We start from the raw sequence: 22,287 nt of genomic DNA, 5'->3' as shown, positions 1-22,287 counted from the left end.
AATGACAAGGGCTGCTCTGACTGCTTGCCTGTTGGTGTAGGAATATTCCACGGCTGGAAGGCAGCCTGGTGCTTGCACAGCATCCCTGGCTATCCAAGTCTTCTACCCTGAGTTTGGACAGCACATATGTGGACCTCAAAGGATACGGCATCGTTCAAAGCCATGTGGTACCTGAGTCTTAAAGAGCAAGAGTCTAGGTGGTGATGAACTTATTCCAAATTTTATCCAAATCTATTAGTTCCTGGGTTCACTTAACCAGGGTTTGAATCATAGGCAAACAGCAAAAGAAAAGAACATTTACATCTTGTTCAGCCACCTGTGAAGTTTTATAAGTCTATGATAAGACAAGACAAGTCAGTTTCTGTCCAACTGTAGATGTCAAAAAGCACAACCTAAAGAAAAGTCCTAAAGGCCTTTATATTGTAAGTCACTGGTAAGCTAGACCTGCAGTCCCCCCTTTTCACTGAATGCCACAAGCCACCCACAGACCTCACGACAAGCTGCGTTCGTCTCAGGAAGGCACACCTTGTAGTCTTTTAAACCAGACAGCAACTGAAAGGAGATGCAGTATTTTCAGTCGTTCTAAAGTGACTGATTTTCAGGTTTTTAAAAAAATGACACAAGACCAGACAGCCTATATCACTTCATACCATAACAACAAAAATAAACTCACTAAAAATTGAATGAAAGGTCACAGGAACAGACAGAGAATCCAATGATCTGCTTGGGAATCAAGGAGAAAGAAGGAGAGACAATCAGAGGACTTTTAACTTAACATAATAACATCTTAGCTTCCCTCTGGCATCAACTATTCTGTCAGACTCCCAGGGGCCTGACATTAATGTCATTTACATTAAAAAACTGAAAATCTTCTAGATGATGACCACAGGACACAGTTAAGTAGATTCCAGCACCTCCCCACTGTGGGACGTTACAAAAGCGTTAAAAATCCTAAGGCAAACCTTTGAGAAGTGACAGGGAAATTCCAAAGGTACCCTGTTGGGTGGGAAGAGGGCAAGTTACTTCCCAGTCTGCGCGCAGTCGGTCCCGCTGTAGGTCCCACAGCCTGGCCACACACACAGACAGCCCTTGGAGCAGGAGGCTGGCCGGGCCGCCCCTGCCGTGAGCCGGCTGCATGGGAGATGGCAGGGGGATGAGGTCCTGAGGGCCGTGTCCCCTGGCGGAGGGCGGCAGGGACAGCCGAAGAGGCACAGGAGCAGAGCACCCCAGGGGTGCTCAAAGGTGCTCTTGGGGGTCAAAAGGGTGCTAAAAAAACAAACAAACAGCCGGGGGAGCTCAAAAAGGTAGACTGTAATTCTGGGCCACCTTTTTGAGCTCCCCCGGCTGGTTTTTTTTCCAGCACCTTTTTGACCCCCAAGAGCACCTCTGAGCACCCCTGGTCCCAGCAGCTGGGGTGCAGGAGCACCAACTACACAGTCTGCTGTTCCTGGTAAGACAGCAGGCAGTTACGTCCTCTCGTAGATGGGTCACCAGCGCCTGACACTGAGGTCTGCCTTTCGGCATTTCGTGGATCAGGACTCTCTGACCCAGCCTGGCAGAATGTGGGCGGCCGTGGGGGCTTGTCAGGACACAGGCTGATGCAGGCTCCTGACTCAGGCAAGCCCATCCAGATGAAACACCCACGGGGCCTCTCCACCAGCACCCAGGAAGTCTCCACAGCCAGAGGTCCTTTCTTCGTGGTCACTATGTGGAGTCTGTTCTTTGCTTAGTGGCGACAGCTCCTATTTCTATATTGTCCTCTTTGCACAATTCTCTATTATTAGCGCATGTTGTCCTGCTGTGCTGCAGGCTCCCTGGGTCCTTCCAGAACCCCACTTCTATGCTCCAGGGGCCACTATCAGCTCCCACCTTCCATCCCCCTGCACAGGCCCCCATCAGCTTTCACTAGCTACCTATGAATTTAAGCATGTTCTATCCTCCCCCTCATTTCAAGCTCCACCCTTTATGGAAGCAACTGGAGGTGGATTTGGAGGACTGGTGCTGGCCACCTACCCCACCCTCTCCCATGTCTCTCACAGCACAGAAGAAGCTGCAAAGCTACAAACTTTTTCCTAAGATCCCTTGCACCTTGAGGACCACGCAGCCACACGCTCCTGCACGGGGTCCGGGAGCTGTGGGTGCCACAGGGGCCTCCTCCTCCCCTCTGCTGACAGCTGTTCTGGCCACAACTCCTACTCTGGCTGCTGCTCTGCCCTCTCTGTGCCCCCAGTCCCACTTCCTCTCCTTCATCTCAGGCACCCCATCTCAGGCCCTCTCTACAGAGTGCCCTCCACAGAAAACCTCCCCAGGGAATCCCACCCACTTCCATGGCTCCAATCAGTGCTCGGGATACACAAAATAAACGCAAAGGGACCGTTAATACAAAATTCAGGCTGCTGCAGTGCAGGGGAATGTGACCAGGGGGAGACAGGAAGAGGGCTCTGATGCGCATAATATTCAACTGATGTTTTTTGCTGTAAGAATATACAGTGCGTATGACAGTCTCAAAATAACTTGTTTTTACAATGAAAAATCTTTCAATGAGCTTCTGTGGTCCTAAGTGTTAAGTCTAAAATCTAAGGCCATGCTTAGTCACTGCACACCAGCCTGACGAGCATCACCTGGCCACTCCTTCCTTGCTTCCTGCGCTCCAGCCACAGTCTCCTGTTTCTTCTACATCCTGGCCTCGTACCTCAGGACCTTTACACATGCTGTCTCTTCTGCATATATACTTCCTCTCTGTCATCACCTGGCTAAACTCCTACTCTACACTCAAACCTCACCTGAGCATTAACTTAATCGAGCGGAACCAAACACTGGTTTAATCAAGGACGGTTTTAATCGGGTTGGTCTTCCTTGATATTCCTGTTCACATTCCTGTGTGGTTCCTTGTCTTACTCATCTACAAGGGCAAGGGGGACATCTGCCTTGCCTTCCACCTTGCCCAGCACTCAGCACAGTGCCTGGCCGACTAACACATCGAGGGGCTCATTTACTCTTGTTTAAAAAAATTAAATAGGTTATTTTTTTAGCAGTTTTAAGAAAACATAAGAAGAAAGTAAACCCCTTGTGGCACATTTGTTACAACTGATGATCCAATACAGATACACTATTATTAACTAAAATCTATAGTTTACATTAGGGTTCTGTCTTGGTGGTGTACATTCTAGAGGTGTGGACAAATTTACTAGGACATGTACCCAGCATTATAACAGTACAAGGAATATTTTCACTGCTCTCCAAATTCCCTGTGCTTTGCTTATTTATTCCTCTCTTATCCTCAAAACCCTGGCAACCTCTGATCTTCTTACTGTCCCCAGAGTTTTGTCTCTTCCAGAATGTCATATAGTTGGAATCATACAGTGTGTAGCCTTTTCAGACTGGCCTCTTTCACTTAGAATATGCAATTAAGGTGCCTCCATGTCTTTTCTGGAGATAGCACTCATTAAACTGTACAGATTCATGTAAAAATATTTTATTGGGTTTTTTTTTCTGGTAAGTATAAAGAGATACTTACCTCACTTGTAACTGACTTCAAAATCTACCTCATATCTGTATCTAACTTGAAGTAAACCTTCCTTCTCAATCCCATCCCAACCGTCCAGGCCACACACTGAACTCGGCACCGCCCCAAACTGCCTGCCCAGCTGTGACTCTGAGCCTGTGCCTGGTGGAGCCCCTTGCTGCGCAATTCAGATTTCTGCAACAGTCAGAAGCAACCGGAAACGCTTTACAGAAGGATTTACAGGTAGTTATCACCTACATTAACCTGCTGGAAAGTATCGTTCTAAATACCCCCAAATTCTTTACCAGTTACACCCCCGTTCTTCACAAACCACTCGGGAGCGAAAGAGAAAGTGAGTTCTAGGAGCATCAACGTCCTTTATAAAATACTCACCTCGTAATGCCCTTTGATGAATTAATACGAACATGAAAGCATTTTATAGAACAGTACATATTTTTGAGAAGCTCAAACTTAAACTAATTTAAAACTCATCTTGCCTTTTCAAAACATCTTCGAAATTGCTATCAGCTCAGGTGAATGCCGAATGCTACATCAAGCGTCTCTACCCTTTTCTCCTATGCTCCTCCTCTTTGATGAATGTGCTAGTCCCAAGTATACTGTCATGAATGTTTAAACCAGCTGTCAAACAAGGGCCAGAACATCACTACAGATACACGAGGTACCAGCTATGTCCCTGTGTGAACTCCTTTCAGGCTTTCTAACCATTCATTTCAACATTCACTGCTTTTTCTAGTCATTCTTCCTACAAGTAACAATGACAGTTATCTGTCACAAAGCAAGCATTCATTAAAGCATTTTACATATATTTTCTCTTCTAATAGTCATATAAGTATCCTATTTTAATAAAACAGGAAGCGTGAAGCCAGGAGGCAGTGGAATGGGGACGTCCACGACCTGGCATCAGCACCTTGCCTCTCACGTGTCTCAACAGCATCCACTAACATCCCCCTGGGCCCGGAGTAAAGCCAAGACGCCATGCTCTGCCCTCACTGCATCTCTCCTTAAGGGAAGTCATCCATGGTAGCGTGTCTACCCACTTCCAACACACCCTGTCCTTTCCAAGAGTAACCTTAAACTGTATTTCATCACTTCACTCGTCTCTTCGTGGAGTAAGTCATTCAGCCGCACATTTGCCTACTGTGGTACAAGAGTGGAGGAATAGGTAAGGTCCTGCTGCTGGACCTCTGAATATCTACCCCTGCATCCTGAGGGCGGGATGGGGGTGTGAGGAGGTGCACAGAGAATTAAATCAAGGTGATGTGACAGGATGGCCTGGAGGCTGATGTCACTTGGCTGGTCAAGAAAGGCCCCAAAGAAGTGATAGCAAAGCCTGGATCTCAGAAATGCCAGCGCCCCAGGCACAGGGAGTCGGGGAGAGAGCTCCAGACCCACGGCCAGCGCCGAGGCCCCAGCAGGAGCCAGCAGAGCAAATTTCAGGCAGGAAAGAAGGCAGGGCCTCTAGAGTGAGGGGCAGAGGCCAGCAGGAGGAGGAGCCAGACCATGCGGGGAAGCTGGTGCACAGCTGGGAGCGTGTTCCAAGCGCGACAGGAATGGCATGGGCTGACTGACATTTTAAAACACTATTCTGGCTGCTGGCAAGGAAATGAACGGCACGGGGGCAGGAGGGTGGGTGGCGAGGGCAGCAGGAAAGCAAGCGCCCCACCCCGTCAAGAGGCCGTGCGACTACCCAAGTCACAACAGCGGGCTGGGCCAGCAGAGAAAATGGCCTGTCCCCTCCTCGGTCACATGACATCAGGACCATCCATGTTCATCTGTCTGTCACTCACCCACAGGGACAGCCATCAGAAGCCAGCACTTACCTTTTATCTCTGTGCCCCCCCCCCAGTACACAGCACACAGTGGCACTGTGTTGAAATAAGTGAATGAATACTCTGATGTACAGGACCACTGTTAGGGACATTTCCACCCACAGGATTAATCTTTAAACTAGTTAAAAGTCTCACTCCTCTGACAGTCCCAGGGACATGGTTATATGAACTAAAAGCACAGCTGAGAAACAACAGTTGACAGTATGATTTCGCAGAGCTTCACTGCTCCAGACCCTAAGAAAGACACAATCTGACTCAGGAAGGAGGTTGGTACTTATGGTTAGTGCTTTACAATGAGATATTCACAACCTAGCAGCCTTGAGGCAAACAGTTTATAATTGTTTTTATTCCCCAGTTCAAATCTCTGGGTGAAATCTGATCTTTTGCCAAAAAAAGACAAAAGAGGAGACATGAACCCAGTGCATTTATGAGGGCACTTGTGGAAAGATCCAGAGAGTCCCTGGTGCACTCTGCAAGAGGACACCTCATAGACATCGAGGTCTCAGCGTCACTGTCACCTGCCCGCCTTGGTCCTCACGGCTGCCTGCTCTTCTCCTCCACTCTCAAAAGTCCCTAAGTTTTCTCTCACTTTCCAACACTTTCAGGGATTACTACTGCGTCTGCCCGGGAAGTTCTGCTACACTTATAACTGCGGAAATCTCTTTCAAAAGAATGAACCTACAAGATTACTGGGTGAATATTTAAATCTCTTTGGTTACTGCATGGTCAGCATCCATTACAGACGCCTTGTCTTACTTACCTAAGTAATGTGGTGGGTGAAATGCCATAGGCTTACTAGTCGCTGAATAATATCCAATTGCTCTCTTAAATCGAATAACCTTGTCATCTGTTCTAGACTGAAATAAATGCAGGAAAACCTTTGTAAATTAGTATGCCACTGGTCATGTGTATTAACATATTCTTATAATTTAGCACACGTATAATCATCTGTAGCCTTTCAAGCTAGATGAGAGTTTAGAATGACATTAAAATCTTCAAGGAAAATCAACAGCTTAGTATTGAAGAAACAAATTGAACATTAATTCTCTTCGAGCAATGTACTTAACACAGAGTCTGACGCGGCAGTCAGGAGACCTGAGTTCTGGGGCACGGTCCCCCCAGCTTCTCCTTAGCCAGGTCTCTGGTGCTACTTGGAAAGGTTTGGCTCTCCATCTCCAGCAAGTGGGGCGGCAGTTTTAGCTCTTCAGAGAGTGCAGGAGGGGGCGGGAAGTGAAACAAACTTCCCTTCTTCTACTAACCCTGACTCCCCTCACGTTCCGTACTTTTCAAAAAAAAGGAAGGAGAAATCTCTGACCACAAGTGAAGGAGGGATGCACAAGTCAGAGACCCTCAGTTCCATCTGACCCACTTCATGTCTGTCTTCTCAGTAGCGATCCCTGGCAGCAGAGGCTGGCAGCGGGGCCGGCGCCCCTGGACACGGCTGGCCTATGCCTCCCAAGCCCCTCCCAAGCCCAGGACACACCGCAGCACAAGGCGCTACCCGGGAGCTTACACGTCTACCTGAGAGTGCTGGAAAACATCCTTCGCTATGGCATCCAAGTCCGAGGTGTCCTGGATATTGCGGACGTAGTCAGCCACGGCCTTGATCACCACGTCGCACGGCGGCAAGACCAGCTGGTGGGCCCGGACCTGAGAAAAAAGCGCACGTGTCAATACGCTAATTCCAAGCTCAGGGTCCAGAAACTGCAGGTGGTGTCTCCTTCTAAGGGCCTGCCTGACTGTTACCCGTTTGTGAGTTCCTGGCCCCAGGTCTCTGGTGGTCTGAGGTTCAAGTCCTGGATCTCCCTTTCAGCTGTTGAAGTACAACTCAGCTGTCTCAACTCCGCTAGGCTGAAGAGGGTCTGGCAGCCTTCCACGACTTCTGAGATGCCTGCAACGTGCTCGGGTGAGCAGAGCACAGAGGAGCCCTGGACCACGGAGGCTTCCCTTCTTTCAACACCAGCCACCAGGAGGCGGTGCTGGATATGCCGCCCCCAGGACCCGAGTCCACTGCGGAGAGCTTACGGTCAGCCCTGAACGAGGGGAAATGGCATCCCTGACTGCTGAGGGCCATGTCCGATGAAAGACACAGGCAATGAAGTACAGGAATAATTTACTATCCAGGAATAACTGATACCAGGAAACAGTAAGTCAGTCTATTTTTTTTTAAAGTTTGTTTTGGACTTTTTCATAAAAACTAAAAAATACATGAAAAAAAGATAACTGAACAAAACTATGTTATACAGCTATGCTCTTGCTCTTGGAAACAAAGATGAATCAGGTACTGTGTTTATAAAAAATTTTTTTAATTGAATGACACTGAGAAATTACACTTTATTTCCTGTTCAGTCACAAAGATCAAAAAGATAAAAAAAGATGACAAAAATATCTAAAGGAGTTGTGTTTGCGGATCTGTGAGCCCCTGCCCGCCACGCCTGTGAATGTGGTACGTTACACGGCAGGAGAGGGTATGCTGGCGGTCTCTCGGGCCCCGCCTGTTACCCTGGATTATTCGGATGGTCCTCTATGGCGGAAAAAGAGAAAGAGGAGGCGGTTTCCTACATGAGGCAGAGCAGGACTCCACCTGCCATTGCTGGCTTTGATGATGGAGGAAGGGCCATGAGCCACGAAATACAGCATCTTTCGAAGCTGGAAAAGGCAAGAAACGTTGTCCTCAGAGCTTCCAGAAAAAACGTGGCCCTGCCGACACCTTGATTTTAGCCCAGGGAGACCCACTTTGGTCGTGAACTCCAGAAGTATAAGATACTAAATGTGTACTGTTTTAAGACACCAAACATGAAAGAAGAAAAGAAAAGAAAAGAAAAGAAAAGAAAAGAAAAGAAAAGAAAAGAAAAGAAAAGAAAAGAGAAGAGAAGAGAAGAGAAGAGAAGAGAAGAGAAGAGAAGAGAAGAGAAGAGAAAAGAAAAGAGAAAAGAAAAGAAAGGAAAGGAAAGGAAGGAAGAAAGAAAGAAAGAAAGAAAAAATGAAGAAAGAGAAACTCAGCATAAGCAAACAGAATGAAAGAACCTATGGAAAAAATCAACATTTATACTTTTAAGTTATCATCGTGCAAATTTTCAGATGCACAAGAGTATATTCAACTTCTTTTTGGAGAAGCAATAATTTTTTTAAAAAATAATGTTTACCATGTTTGAGTAGCCGCTCTCTGTCTCCTAAAAAAGCATTGGTCCCCTTGCTCTGGTCAGTGTTTGGTGAAGGTAAATCCCATCACAGTGAACTCCAGGCAGCGTACCAGTAAAATGTCTGTGGCTACAGACCACAAACTCATCTCCAGAAACCTCATTCCTCCTCTGGAGAATGAAAAACCACGGACACACACGTACTTCACAGAGGGGCAGTCCCTGAACAGTGCATTCCAGCCAGTCTGGGAGAAACGGAACTTCTGTCCACTCCCTACCTTTTGCAGTGTTTAACAGTCCCACAGCCAGGGCAAGCAGGAGGGCCAGTGAGTGGCAGCCCCAGGATCAGGGAGTCAGGACAGAAACCCTAAGCTGTCCTGCCCTCAACATTGCCCCCCTGGTGCCCACACACCACAGGGATGGGGACAGCCTTGTCTGAGGAGGGTCTGCACTGGCCAGGAAAGGCCTGCCATTGTAGGATATTCAGAACAAATAAATAATAAATAACATGGTGAGAACAGAATTTACTGGATACAAAAATGGCAAAATATGAAAAGGGCTTTCCCTAGGAGTTGGGAGCGAAAGGCATGGTCCAGGCCACTGCGCCCAGGGGTGTGCGCCCTGGCACCAGGACACCACAGATGACTGGACAGCCGTGTACTGTCCCATCCCACTTCAAGTGAAAATGACCGTCTGTCGCCTTTGTTCTTGTGGACACCCTTGTCTTCAGTAACCCCACCCTCACAACACGAAGGCTAAAAAATCCCTGAAGTGAACCGATCGTATCACTAGAGGGCCCCTAAATCCTTTTGGGTGGCTAATTAACACCACTGACCACCATAAAACTGCGTCCTTTATAATTTCCCACGGCCCGACCCCTCCCTCACACCCTACTGCCCCCGGACCTCCCCTCCTCATTCCTAATCCAGCTTTCCCAATCCAGCTCACAACTTCCTCCAAGGCTGTTGCTCCCAAACTCTCTGTTGGCTGCTCTTTAAATGCAAGTGATGATGAACACGAGTTTCACATGATATCACTGCTGAAGCAGAAGAACCCGAACCACTTCACTGCCATTTGGAAAAGAGCAAAGTGGGGTGATTACGAACACTGTGAATCTTGTCGTTTCCAGGGAAGAAAACTAGAAACCTGATCTGATCAACATTCACTTGTGGGTAAGGCATGATTCCTGAAAACAAGAACACGGGGCAGCTCTCCAGCATCCTGACTTCAGGAGGGCTTACTGGAGAAAAAATGTTGACTAGACTCCAACGGGGCCCTCAGAGGACAGCCTGGAGGAAGGAAAATCACAGCCTGGCGGAGGAGGGAGAAAGGCTTCTGCATCCTCTGTGGTTGTCAAAGTGCAGGCCCTGAGATCTCACCCAGGGTAGTCTTGGCACCCCCTAGACCAAAAGATTTGTGTGCGGGGAGGGGGCTCTGGCGGTTTGTGGCGACAAGCCCTCCGACCACTGAATTGCTGAACACATCCTCAGGCCGAGTATTTTCTAAGAGTCAGGAGGAAGGAAACCATTTAAACACCACAGCTGGTAGGTATCCACCAATGGCTGTGCCTTGAGAGTCTTGAAAAGTCACGACGTGTGTCAGTGTCTTGTAAGTATCTGCCTAAATAAAGCTGCGGAAAGGCTGCTAACGTGCAATTGATCATAAATAATGCCAAACGTGAGCTCTGCAGGTGGAAACTCTTGTGCAGATATGCTGAAGAATTTAATGGATTTGAATTTAAAGTTTTTAAAGTACTAAAAGTGAATAAAGAAAAATCCGCATCACGTTTTCCACGCAAGGGTCACCAGCAGGCTCCGACGGAAAGGCGGGTGGGCCTGGGCTCCCTCCTACAGAAGCGTCTGCATCCAGTTGGGGCTGCACTGTGCTGTGAGGGAGTTCCTCTAGACTACATGCCAGACACTGCTCTCAGCACATATCACTTCATTTCATCCTCAGAACAATGCTGTGAGGTGTACTCGTAAATGTCCTCCCTGTCTGACAGAGGGGCCCATTAAGCCGCCCATAGGAGCCGACAAGGCGAGTGGCTGGACCACCATGCGAGCCCACAGACTTGGCCACCACACTCTTGTCTTCTTAATTGTGCCTCTTCTGGCACTGAAATGTCCTTTTCTATGAAATGATGGTAGAGAGTGAGTTCCTTTTTCTTTGAACATTATTATTTAGAACGATTAAAAGTTGGCAACACAACAGTAGCCCTCCCAACATTTTTTCCAACAGATTCATGAAACCCAAACCCCTGCTGTTGGTGAAAGGGGCTAACATAAGACTGCCAACAGGGGAGGTATGAGATCAGGTGTGAGTGCCAGACATGTGGAGAATGGACATGAGGGCAAAGGAACAAAGGAGGGACCATACTCAGCTCCTGCAGAAACCCAAGGAACAATAACACAGGTGGCCAAGAAGGATAGGATGGGCAAGTTGGAAATGGTCAGAACAGATGCAGGGAGGGGAAAAAAAGTTAATTCCCAATTTCTAACCTGATGATCGCAGGGACAGTGGTACCACTAGCTGAGAAACAAAATACAGGAGGACAAACCTATTTAGAGAAGATGATGACACCTGTAAGTCAGAAGCATGAAATCTGGTACACAGGCTGAGTGTCCAAGTAGAGACGACTTACTGGACAGTGGGATACACCCTGTTGTTCAGGGAAAGGGTCTCGCTGGGAGAAGCACAACACAGAGATGGTAGTCGAAACCTTAAGGGGGGATGAGATGCACCAGAAACTGTGGGGACTGCAGCAGGGCACAGATGCACCCTAGGTTGCACATGCAACCAGAGGACGCCAGCTCACCCAAGAGTCAAGGAAAGGACGAGGAAACAGGGAATACAGAACAACACTGGGGTGTGGGAGTCATGGGAGGGGTTTCCAGTGGGGTGATGAGAGCAGGATGACTGACAGTGTCAGGTGCTCCAAGGAGGCTGAAAACCATTCACCACCTCCATTAACCGAGTCATCAGCATCCTAGGACAAGGACTCGACTGTGCCTGCCAGAAATCGGTGGAGAGGCGCCAGGAGGTGAAGGTGGCTTAAGCTGTTGGGGACATTATGGGAGGCCACCCTCTGGAGATTCGAGAATGAAAAAGGGAGTTAGGAAAACATGGGAGACTAGACATTATGTACCATCTGAGGGCCAGGGGCCAAGAGACGGGCATCTATACAGGAGCAAGGAGCCAATGGGACGAGGGACACGGGGTGTCCCCGGATGTGTTCAGTGACAACGGCTCAAGAATGTGAGGAGAGTCTAGTCTCAGGCTGGAAAAAGAAGTGACAATGGGCCTGGATGAAGGAGAATGAGAAGCTAAGGACTCTCCCTGTCCTCATACAAAGGATCTGCTGTAAGAGAAAGCAGCGTGAAACTGAAGACAGGTCTCAAGAGATGATGAATGTTTAAGAGAAACATTAAGGAGGAGAAGAGGATTAGCTGCTGACACCGATAGCCTGGTTGAAGCTGGAGACCGTCATTTTTACCATCAGTTTTACTAAGATATTTTACTTGCAGTGAAATTCATCAGTTTTAAGGACATAATTCACTGAGTTCTGACAAATGTATACATTAGTGTAGCCATCACCACAATTATAAAATATGTTTCCGTCACCTCAGACAGTTCCCCTGTGCCCCTTTCCCATCACAGCCCCAGGCAACCACCCTTCTACTCTGCTTTCTATCACTATATATTTGCCTTTTCTAGGTTTTTACATAAAAGCAATCATATATTCTCGGTTTTTGACTTTTAACTTAAGATGATGCTTTTAGAAGTCACACATATTATCAAATGAATAGTCTGTTCCTTTCACCGCTATCAGCATTTCTCACACCGACATTTGGCATCATTCTCCTTCACTCGGCCCATTCCAGTGGTCGGTAGTGCATCTCACGGTGGTTTTAACTTGCAATCTCTAATGGCAAGGAGCATTTCCTTGCGTGCTTATTGAACACTCTGTAAAATATGTGTTCAGAATTTTGCCCATCTTTTCTTGGTGGGTTGTGTAACTTCTTTACATATTCTGGTTATGAGTCCTTTACCAGAGATAAATTCTTCAAATCGTTCCTCTCACTCTGTTGTTTGTTTTTCGTTCTCTTAACTAAGAAATCTTTGCCTAGCTCAAGATCATAAAGATCTTTTATCTTCTTCTAGAATAATTTTTACATTCTTTTCATTTTTACCTATGGATATCTTGCTATTATAAAAAAAAACTAACCCTTCTCCTGAAGGTGTGGAGAAAAGGGAAACCTCCTACACTGTTGGTGGGAATGTAGTTTGGTGCAGCCATTATGGAAAATAATATGAAGAGTTCTCAAAAAACTAAAAATAGACTTACCATATGATCCAGCAATCCCACTCCTGGGCATACATCTGGAGGGAACTCTAATTTGAAAAGATACATGCACCCCAATGTTCATAACAGCACTATATACAATAGCCAAGACATGGAAACAACCTAAATGTCCATTGACAGATGACTGGATAAAGAAGTTGTGGTATATTTATAAATGGAATACTACTCAGCGATAAAAAAAAAAAGAATAAAATAATGCTGCTTGCAACAACATGGATAGACCTGGAGATGGGTCATTCTAAGTGAAGTAAGCCAGAAAGAGAAAGAAAATTACCATATGATATCACTCATATGTGGAATCTAAAAAGGAAAAAAGAAAAAAGAGGACACTAATGAACTCATCTACAAAACAGAAACAGACTCGCAGACATAGTAAACAACCTTATGGTTACCAGGGGAAAGGGGGTGGGAAGGGATATACTTGGGAGTTTGGAATTTGCAAATGTTAACAACTATATATAAAAATAGATAGAAAACAAATTTCTTCTGTATAGCACAGGGAACTATATTCAATATCTTGTAGTAATCTACAATGAAAAAGAATATGAAAATGAATATATGTACATACAAAGAAAAAAAACATAAAAACCAACCCTTCTCCATTTAGTTACTTTGGGACTTTCGGCAAAAGTAACTAACCACGTATGTATAGGTGTATTTCTGGACTCTGTTCTGCTCCACTGATCTATATGATTACTGTTACATCAGTACCACAGCGAGCTGTTTATTATAGCTTTAAAGTGAGTCTTAAAATTAGGTAATATTGAATCCTCCAACTTTGTTCTTCCTTTTCAACATTTTTGTTGCTATTTTAGGTCCTTTGCAATTTGTTTCACATGAATTTTAAAATCAGTTTTTCAATTTCTATTTTAAAAAAAAGCTTGCTTGGATTTTGACTGGGATGTAGTAAGTCTGTAAAACAGTCTTTTGAGCCATAAACACACATATTTATCTACTTATTTAGCTCCTTCTTTAACTTAGACCATAAATTTGCAGTGTTATCCATCAGCTGTGTGGTTCCCATGATCTTCTCTAGACAGTACCTAACTAGGGTGAAGGGTTTGCTGGGCAGGTGAGGAGGAAGAAGGAGCAAGAGAAGGGAGATGCTGGAACAGCCAGTTCAAGACGCCCCCCCGAGAGGCCTTGGCCGGCTAGGGGAGGAGGAACCAGTGAGAAAATGGGCAGAAGGCCAAGGACGGTGAGAGAGCAAAGAGTCAGCTTGTGAGAACACTAATGGGAGAAGCAGCAGAGACAGAGCAGAGAGAGGGTATCAGAGGGTAAGACAGGTAAGCTCCTCTGCGAGGAGCCCCCGTCTATGACTCTGTGCCTGGAAGGCTGCAGTACAGTAGAGGGCAGACCACTTCAGTTACAAAGAATATGCAACCAAGTTCTGTGGGCAACCTCCAGGACACTGACTGCACTGAGGATTCTGAAATGTAGGAAAGGCTATGATTCTTAAGGCTGTAATATGTAATCAGCGACTAAGTGGAGCGACTAGGAGCAGTAGAAGGTTTAGATCGCCTGAGTCTCAAAAGAGTTATCAAAGGACACCATCAAGGAAGTAAAAAGACCACCCACAGGATGGGGGAAAATGTTTGCAAGTCATATATTTGGTAAGAGACCTATATCCAGAATATATTTTTTAAAAAACTTTTACATCTCAATAATTTAAAATAACCCAATTTAAACATGGACAAAGGATATGAATAGACATTTACCCAAAGAAGGTATACAAATGGCCAGCGAGCACAGAAGCAGATGCTCAACGTCATTAGTCATCAGAGAAATGCAAACCAAAACCACATCACACCCGGTGGGACAGCTAAAAATAAAACAACAGACAATAACAAGTGTTGGTGAGGATGTAGGAAAGTCGGAACCCTCACACATCGCTGGAAAGAAGAGTGTAAACAGTACAGCTGCTGTGGAAAATAGCCTGGTAGTTCCTCAGAAAGTTAAGCATTACCATATGACCAGCAATTCCAGCCCTAGGTACACATCCGACAGAAACGAAAACACATGTCGGCACAAAGACTTGCACTTGAATATTCATTACAGGAGCCAAAACTGGATGAACAACCTGAATGTCCACTGACTAACGAGTGGATCAAACGTGGCAGGTATAGCCACACAATGGAATATTATTTGGCCACAAAAAGAAATGAACTGCTGATACCTGTTACAAATGTGGATGAACCTGAAAAAATATGCTCGATGAAATAAGCCAGACACAAGAGGTCATATAATTCCACCTGTATGAAATGTCTAAAAGGGACGTAAGCCCACCGAGACGAGAAGTAGAATGCTTCAAAGTGCCTGTGCACGGTTTCAAAACTGAGACTATGCTGCTTATTTCACATAAAACTAGAAGATCCCAGGTCATGAGAAGAAACAGAAAGCAAAAGTACCCTAGTGAGCGTCCTTGAGTTCTCTCGGCCCCATCACTCGCCACCCCAGGCATCAGAAGTCGGACACTGTAAACACTGTATCTTCCGGACTGCATCCAGACCGCGCATCTCCCCTCCTCTGGCTGGGCCATACATTCCAGCTCACTGGGGAAGGCGTCCGCTGCCAGGCCCAGTCCCTGGAGGGAGGAGCTAAGCTGAAAGCGACCCTGTAACAACGAGGGAACACAAACCCCTCCCATGTCCCTGCTCCTCCTTCCCAGCAAAGTGACTTGTGATCCACCCACAATCTGTAAAATAAAGAAAAACTATTTCTTGAGTCCGAAAGATTTTAGCAGATTCCTCAAAACACCAAGCTTTCCGTCTTCACGTTTACAATCCCTGGGAACGGGGAAAGCTCTGATGGGAAGATATAAACTGGCAAAAAAATCTTTTGAGTTCAGTCCTGTTTGTTCCATTTAAGGATTCCATATATAAATTTGAAATGAGTCAAGAATAAAAGTTCTTACTAAAAGCGAGTTTCCATGACCTAGAAGCTTAGAGTCCAGTATGGAGGATCTGTGCACCGAAGTCCCACCCAGGCTGTAAAGAATGTGTAGGTCACTGAGTGCGTGGTGATGATGACACTGTAGTAATGACAATATTAGCAGGATACATATTTTAAAACAATTCTACAGGATCAAATATCAATCTGTTAAAAGTGGTTCTCTTCCAGAAGTGAAATTATAAATAAATAGCTCTCACTTCCATATTGCATAGTGGTTGAATTTTCAACCTTCAGGCCCCTAACATTATTTTCCCTAGAGCCCCAGAAGTCCTTAGATTTTAGGAAGTACTACTTAGCAATTATGAAACTACAGGATGACATATTGAGAAAGGAATATATTGAGTTAACTCCAATTAACACTAATATGTAAGCAGGAATTCCTCCTTTGGAAGGTCTCAGTGCCCAAACTGCCCCCTCTTACAATGCTTTAAAAGGTGGAACTCAGAATAAATGAAGCCTAGCCTTCTATCCATGTATAATTTACACCCAACTTACTTTCAAAAAGGAATCCAGAAAGGGTCTGATTACTGACCTCACTCTAATAAAGCTGCACAGTATGTCAGACACACCATACAGTATCAAAATGCCTGAAATTACGCCGCTCTTCTCTGGAAGCTGGCTCCGGGGTATGAAACCCACACAGGGGTCAGGTACAGAGGGTGTGAAGACATTGGGCAGCAGGCGGAGCCTCTTCAGGGAAGCCAAGATGGGGAGAACCTCGAGCCTGGGTTTCATCCCAAGGGCCCTCTGCAAGCCCTGGGCTGCACCCTGACCTTAGGAATGCTGGAGTTACGTGGACCGTAGCAGGGAGACATCTGGCAAAAAAATCTTAGATTTGGAAGTAAAGAACATTTCATTTGTGTTCAGGACAGCGGAAGATTGTTTTAAGCAATGTAAAATTCTATATCCAGGGGTGGGGGGCCCTCTGGGACGTCCACCTCCACGTTCCTGGGGACTGCGACGTGCTACTTTCCCAGAACCAGGCTCCCTCCTCCCTGGGGTTGACTGCCACATACTGTCCCCAAAGACATTTGTAAAAAAGACCGCTCGATGATTTTTGGTGGCAGACAGTAAGATGTGAAAAGTATAGTTAGAGATAACTTTTGGTAAAATTCTAGGTAAATTTAAAAAAAACTGTTTCTGAACTGACCTGATAGACTGCCCTGGTATCCAGCTGCCTCAGGGAAAAGATAATGCTCACAAAGAAAGGCAACTAAAAAAAGTGAACCCAGAAGCAGGGTTATAAATACTGAAGACTATTTAAATCAGAAAGAGAGATGGGCAAGGGCTAGGACTTAGATGGAGCTCTGAGCAGAGGCAGGAGCGAGTAACGGAGCTTTCCGGGCATCATTTTCACTAGACGCGCAGAGGAAGAGGGAATCCCAGTGGCACCCGCGCCGGCCTGGCCCGCGGCTGATGGGCAGAACTGGGCTGGGGAGGAGGGAGACAGTGTGAGCGGGGAAGGGCCTCTTCTGCCTGTTTGTCACAGTTGGGGCAGTGGTACAGAGAGACCAAAATACAGACTGAATAGCTGTACAGGACAATGACACTTGTATGAGGTCTGGGGAGAGGAAAGGCTGGCATATAACTTGCAAGGTGGCTTGTCCAATATCAAGGAAACGGCGAAAGAACTCTGTGGCAGGAAATACTTGGGGATCATGAATGACTGACAGGGATGAAAAACTCAAAATACACGAAACTGAATATAAAATTTAGGAACACAGAAGCCATTAAAATGAACACAATGACCTGCAACTAATGATTCAACTTAGAGTGTTCTTAATTAAAAAACTAAATGCCTACCCCAAATAAAAATTTCCACAGCTTACAAGGCCTCAAAGCCATAGAACAATTAAAAAACTCAAAAAGCACATTAAAACAAAAGAAAAGGGCACTCATTTAGCACACGCTTATGGCCAGAAGGTGCTTCCACCAGGGCTGACTGCATCACATCCCAAAGGGCCCCCCACTCCTGGATATAGAATTTTATATTGCTTAAAACAGTCTTCCGCCATCCTGAACATAAATGAAATATTCTTTATTTCCAAATCTAAGAAACTCGATGCTACCTTACTGGAAGTTCTTAACATGAGAAATGAAGTACTAAAAAGTTGAAAACCTGACCAGCCACCTTACTTCCTTTTTCCTACTGTTCTTAACTGATTTTAGGTTCTAAGTATGTCTAGCATTGCATTCCTGCCCTAGTGAGCACGGGCCCTGATTAATACAGCAGCACAAAACAGAATTCTGTTCCCTTCCTGGCCTCTGCTCTGGCTACCATCCCATGGTCTCAGTGTCTCAGCTGTTTATCATGACCACTCTGGGTTCTACTTTCGCTTCTCAACCCACAGAGCCCCAGGCAGGCACGCTCTTCTCTGAGCCCAACCAGCACTGTGGACAGTGATGTGGAAATGCTGAGAGGGTTAGGATTACGGTATTACACGTTAAGGGGCGATTCGAATTGATTAGACAGTGAGTTCACGTAACACCAGCCTTCTGTGAACAACCCTCCTGTAGATATGATTTTGGCAGAATGTTTTGGTAAAATATAGCAGGGTAAGAAGAATGCTTGAACTTGGAGATGCAAAATCAGATATCCTTAAAAGCTGTGTATACAACATACTGTGTTAAAAAGAAACTAATAAAAATCAAAAGAAAGTTTCATAATCACCAACGAATTGAACTTTCAAAAGATGTAGTTAATTAGTTTCATAACTGGGAAAAAGAGACAAAAGAAGTAGATGGGAGACAGACAACTGTATAGAGTAGCAACATTCATGAGAAAAAAAAATCTCACAGTCTTGGTTAAAATGATTAAAACGATGCTACACACCGGAAATATATATAAAAGGTCAAAACATAAAAGTTTTGTAATTTTTGCACTCAAAGTCAGACATGCTTGCTTTTCAGAATGTGACTTTAGAAATCCTACAACCCATCAAGTCACTGAAAAATGATTTTGGACTGTTCCTCTATTATGCCATAAAAACACCCAGCTATTGGGGGGAGGGTACAGCTCAAGTGGTAGAGCATATGCTTAGCATGCTTGAGGTCCTGGGTTCAAACCCCAGTACCTCCTCTAAAAAGAAAATAAAACCTAATTACCTCCTCCTGCTGATTAAAAATAATTTTTTTAATGATACAATAAATAAAATATTTTTTTAAAGTAGCCAGCTAATATTTAAAATACACCTGATGATAATGCACAAAATTTGACTGAATCGATTTTTTAAAAACAACAAACAATCTTATAAACGATTTTCAGGGAACAACTGAAAAATCTGAACATGGACTTAATATTAAATGACATTAGGGAACTATCAATTTAGTTGATATGCGAATAGTAATATAAGTAAGAGATTATTCTGAGGTGGTAGTGACATAAACCAAAGTTTTCACAAACTTTGAAGTGTTAAGTTATCTGTAACTTACTTCTAAATAGCTGAGTTAAAAAACAAACACACAGACACAAATATATTTTAGAGCAAAGTGTTAACTGTTGAACCAAGATGGTAGCTACATATCGATAAACATTTTCTATTTCAACTTTTTACATACTCAATATTTTTCTTAACAAACAATTAGGATAAATACATGATAGTGATGTTGTGACTTGTCAATAGATTAAGTTTGTTTTCCAGTAATTCCTCCTCACTTCTAACCTCTGACACATGAAGCAAAGCCAGCTCAATTCAGACATATGGAATATGGTCTGAGATCCTGGTGGCAGCCCCTCACCCCTGCTACTCAAAACTATACAAACCTTCAAAAAGCAAGCCTTCATTGTGTCTCAACTTGACAAATCTAATGAGCACGATGCTTTTGAGTCCATCTGATTTCAGACTGTATTTTTCCCGTTCTGCGTTTCACTAACGGTATCACCAGAAGTTCAGAATTAAGATTATACAAATTGCAGCACTTTGTAAATGAGAACACTCATAAAGAACACTCTGGCCAAATAGCAAAGAGAAAGCTGTTCTCCTTCAAGGACAAAAAAGCAAAAGAGAACAAGTGATTGCTAACAAAAGGAGAAAAACTTAACTTTCAAACAGAAGTTGAAAAGCCCCGTACCAAGCACTGTCAGAACGAAAAGGAAAACATGAGGCCCCATCGGTAAGAAATGGAAAAGAAAGGGGCTCTGGGCAGCAAGGAACAAGATGACAGGGGCAGGAAAGGAGTGCCACTGGGACTTGCAAGTATCACCAAAATGCTCTATAAGCTAAGAGACAAAAACTCCAATTTGAAACTAACCACCAATTAAGCTGATTTATGGAGAGAGGGTGATTCTGACAGAACTTTATAGGAAAAAGTGCATTCAGAAACCATTCCACGCAACCTCCCCATTGCCGTGAGGAACTGAGGCCCAGGCTGCCAGTCTATGTCCCAGCTTCCCAATTCCCCACCAAACAAAGAGCAGCAATGATCACAAAGCCAAAGCCGAGAATGCCAGAGCCAATTCACCCAGCAAAGGGAATGTGGAAAATCACAGGAAGCCGCTCACAAGTACAACTCCAAGATGCGCAGTGGCTCACACCAATTCCACTACTAGGCTCTCATCAAACCGTAAACGTTCCCACTTCAGAAAATTCAAATTTAAGTGCATGTTCTTGGATGTTTATTACTTTCACAAACAAGAAGTAGAAAAAAATAAGAAAGTAAGTATTAACAAAACAGTACAAAGGGACCATTTCTCTAGTGAACTTGGGATTCCTCTCCATCATTGAAAAGCTTTAAAACTGTAAATGGAGTCTTACAATTTCAGAAAATTAGTAAGAAAATTATGAAATTTATCAAACTTCACTGAGATGTGGATCTGAGTAACCAAAGATTGTGCTACCTGTTGGAAAATTAATATTTGTAAGTAAGAAAATTAATACATAAAAACTTTAGCTAAAAGATTTTCACCTATCTAGGTATATAAGGCATGAAGAATGTGTCTTAGAGAATTTTTAAGGACATTTATACATTTCCCTAAAATACAGGTGCTGGGAACAAGATACGGTGGGGTTGGTTGTTTTTTAAGACAGTTGCCAATTTTGCTGATTTTGTGGTACATTTCCTTCTAGAATAAAGAAACGTTATTTATACTATGAAAGTAATAGCAAAATCAAGAAATGTTGGAAATGAAATGAATCTGTACCTTAAGTGAGGCTAGTGGATGTTCTGGACCAAGTAAACTCCAATGGAAGGAAGCCAGATCTTCATCAGGTAGAATGTGATTTCCTGGAATACAAACAGGGATACCAGAAAAGCCATCATGAGTGACACACGGAAACTTGACATCACTGCATCTGTAGATTACCTTTCTTAGTTTTAGACTTTGCAGTAAGATTTCTTAGGACCATCTCACTTGATATACCACATAAATCTTTCACACAGAAATTGAGAGTATTTTTTCATCTTTTAACACAAAGCAACATACAGCAGGCAGATTTCTTGCAGCTGCCTCAAGTACACCATGAATTTCCAGGAGAGGCTAAATAGCATTTCAACTAAGTAAACTGCATGAAAACCTGAGTAACTTCCCAGAACAGCATTAAGATCAGTCTGATAATGCCAGATGCCAAATACCAACTCGATACACGTCTTCATTTGTTTATGAGAAACTATGGTTCAAACTGCATTCTGTGAACTATGTTCAACAGCAAAGGCAGAATCTACACAGTTATCAAATCTAAAGAAGGTCAAGTGACAATGTTTGCTGCCTGTGACACGGATCAACACCCTCCTCCCACAATTCCCACCCCACCCACAAATAGACATAACAAAGCACAGACTATCAGCACCAAGAAGTGCCTCTCCGCTGTGCACCCTATCACCAGGGCTGTGTCACAAATAAGAAGTGTATTCAGCTGAGAAACCGCATTTGGGGGGAAAACACTCTGCCTTTACTGTAATGCTTTGATGCCTGGTATACTGACATCTTTAGTGTGTTACTTATATTGATAAAATTTAAAAACAGAAACTTCCTAATAATTCTGTGGTTTTTATATCATGATTTTGTCACCTCCACGCGAAGTAACTGGTGATTCATTAATTAGTAATCAGTGAGTAATTCATTAAACAGCTGCTATGGAAAGCCAAACAAGGGGCGTTCATTTGCCAGTGCTAATCATAATGCTCTAAACACACAAACGCATGACACCGCCATGGACTGAACTGCCACGTCCAGAAGATGCAAAGCTAAGTACTAACCGTCCAGTTACTAAGTTTTGCACTGCTGTTCATGGACTGCAGAGAACTTCGCTGTGAAGTAAGTATAAAATGTCTGAGATTTGTTTTTGAAGCTTCTATCTGAAAAAATATTAAGCTGATTCCAACATCAGTGAAAGTCTGTTAAAGCTTGGGTCAAATACTTAAATGAGTATTTCACTCAACCTTTCTAAAACAAAACAACTTATATACCTATACTTTCTCTCACAAAAAGGAAAAATTATACTTCCTAGTAACAAAAGGAAAAATTATACTTTCTATTAC

General features: G+C 44.3%; 1 protein-coding gene across 3 annotated transcripts in view; it reads right to left on the bottom strand.

The window, feature by feature from the left end:
• The window catches only part of FAM120A (family with sequence similarity 120 member A), a 97,622-nt gene that overhangs the window by 55,029 nt on the left and 20,306 nt on the right, over window positions 1–22,287 (bottom strand). For all 3 annotated transcript variants that reach the window (XM_074363016.1, XM_074363014.1, XM_074363015.1), the window contains exons 3-5: window positions 20,951–21,033; window positions 6,877–7,005; window positions 6,116–6,212 (exon numbers count right to left, since the gene is read on the bottom strand). In XM_074363016.1, coding sequence (XP_074219117.1) covers window positions 6,116–6,212; window positions 6,877–7,005; window positions 20,951–21,033 — 309 coding nt within the window. The remainder of the gene's footprint in view (window positions 1–6,115; window positions 6,213–6,876; window positions 7,006–20,950; window positions 21,034–22,287) is intronic.

This window comes from Camelus bactrianus, chromosome 4 (genome assembly GCF_048773025.1).
Source record: "Camelus bactrianus isolate YW-2024 breed Bactrian camel chromosome 4, ASM4877302v1, whole genome shotgun sequence".
Taxonomy (NCBI): Eukaryota; Metazoa; Chordata; class Mammalia; order Artiodactyla; family Camelidae; genus Camelus; species Camelus bactrianus.
Note: the sequence above shows the minus strand (reverse complement) of the source record. Positions and strands in the feature narration are given on the sequence as shown.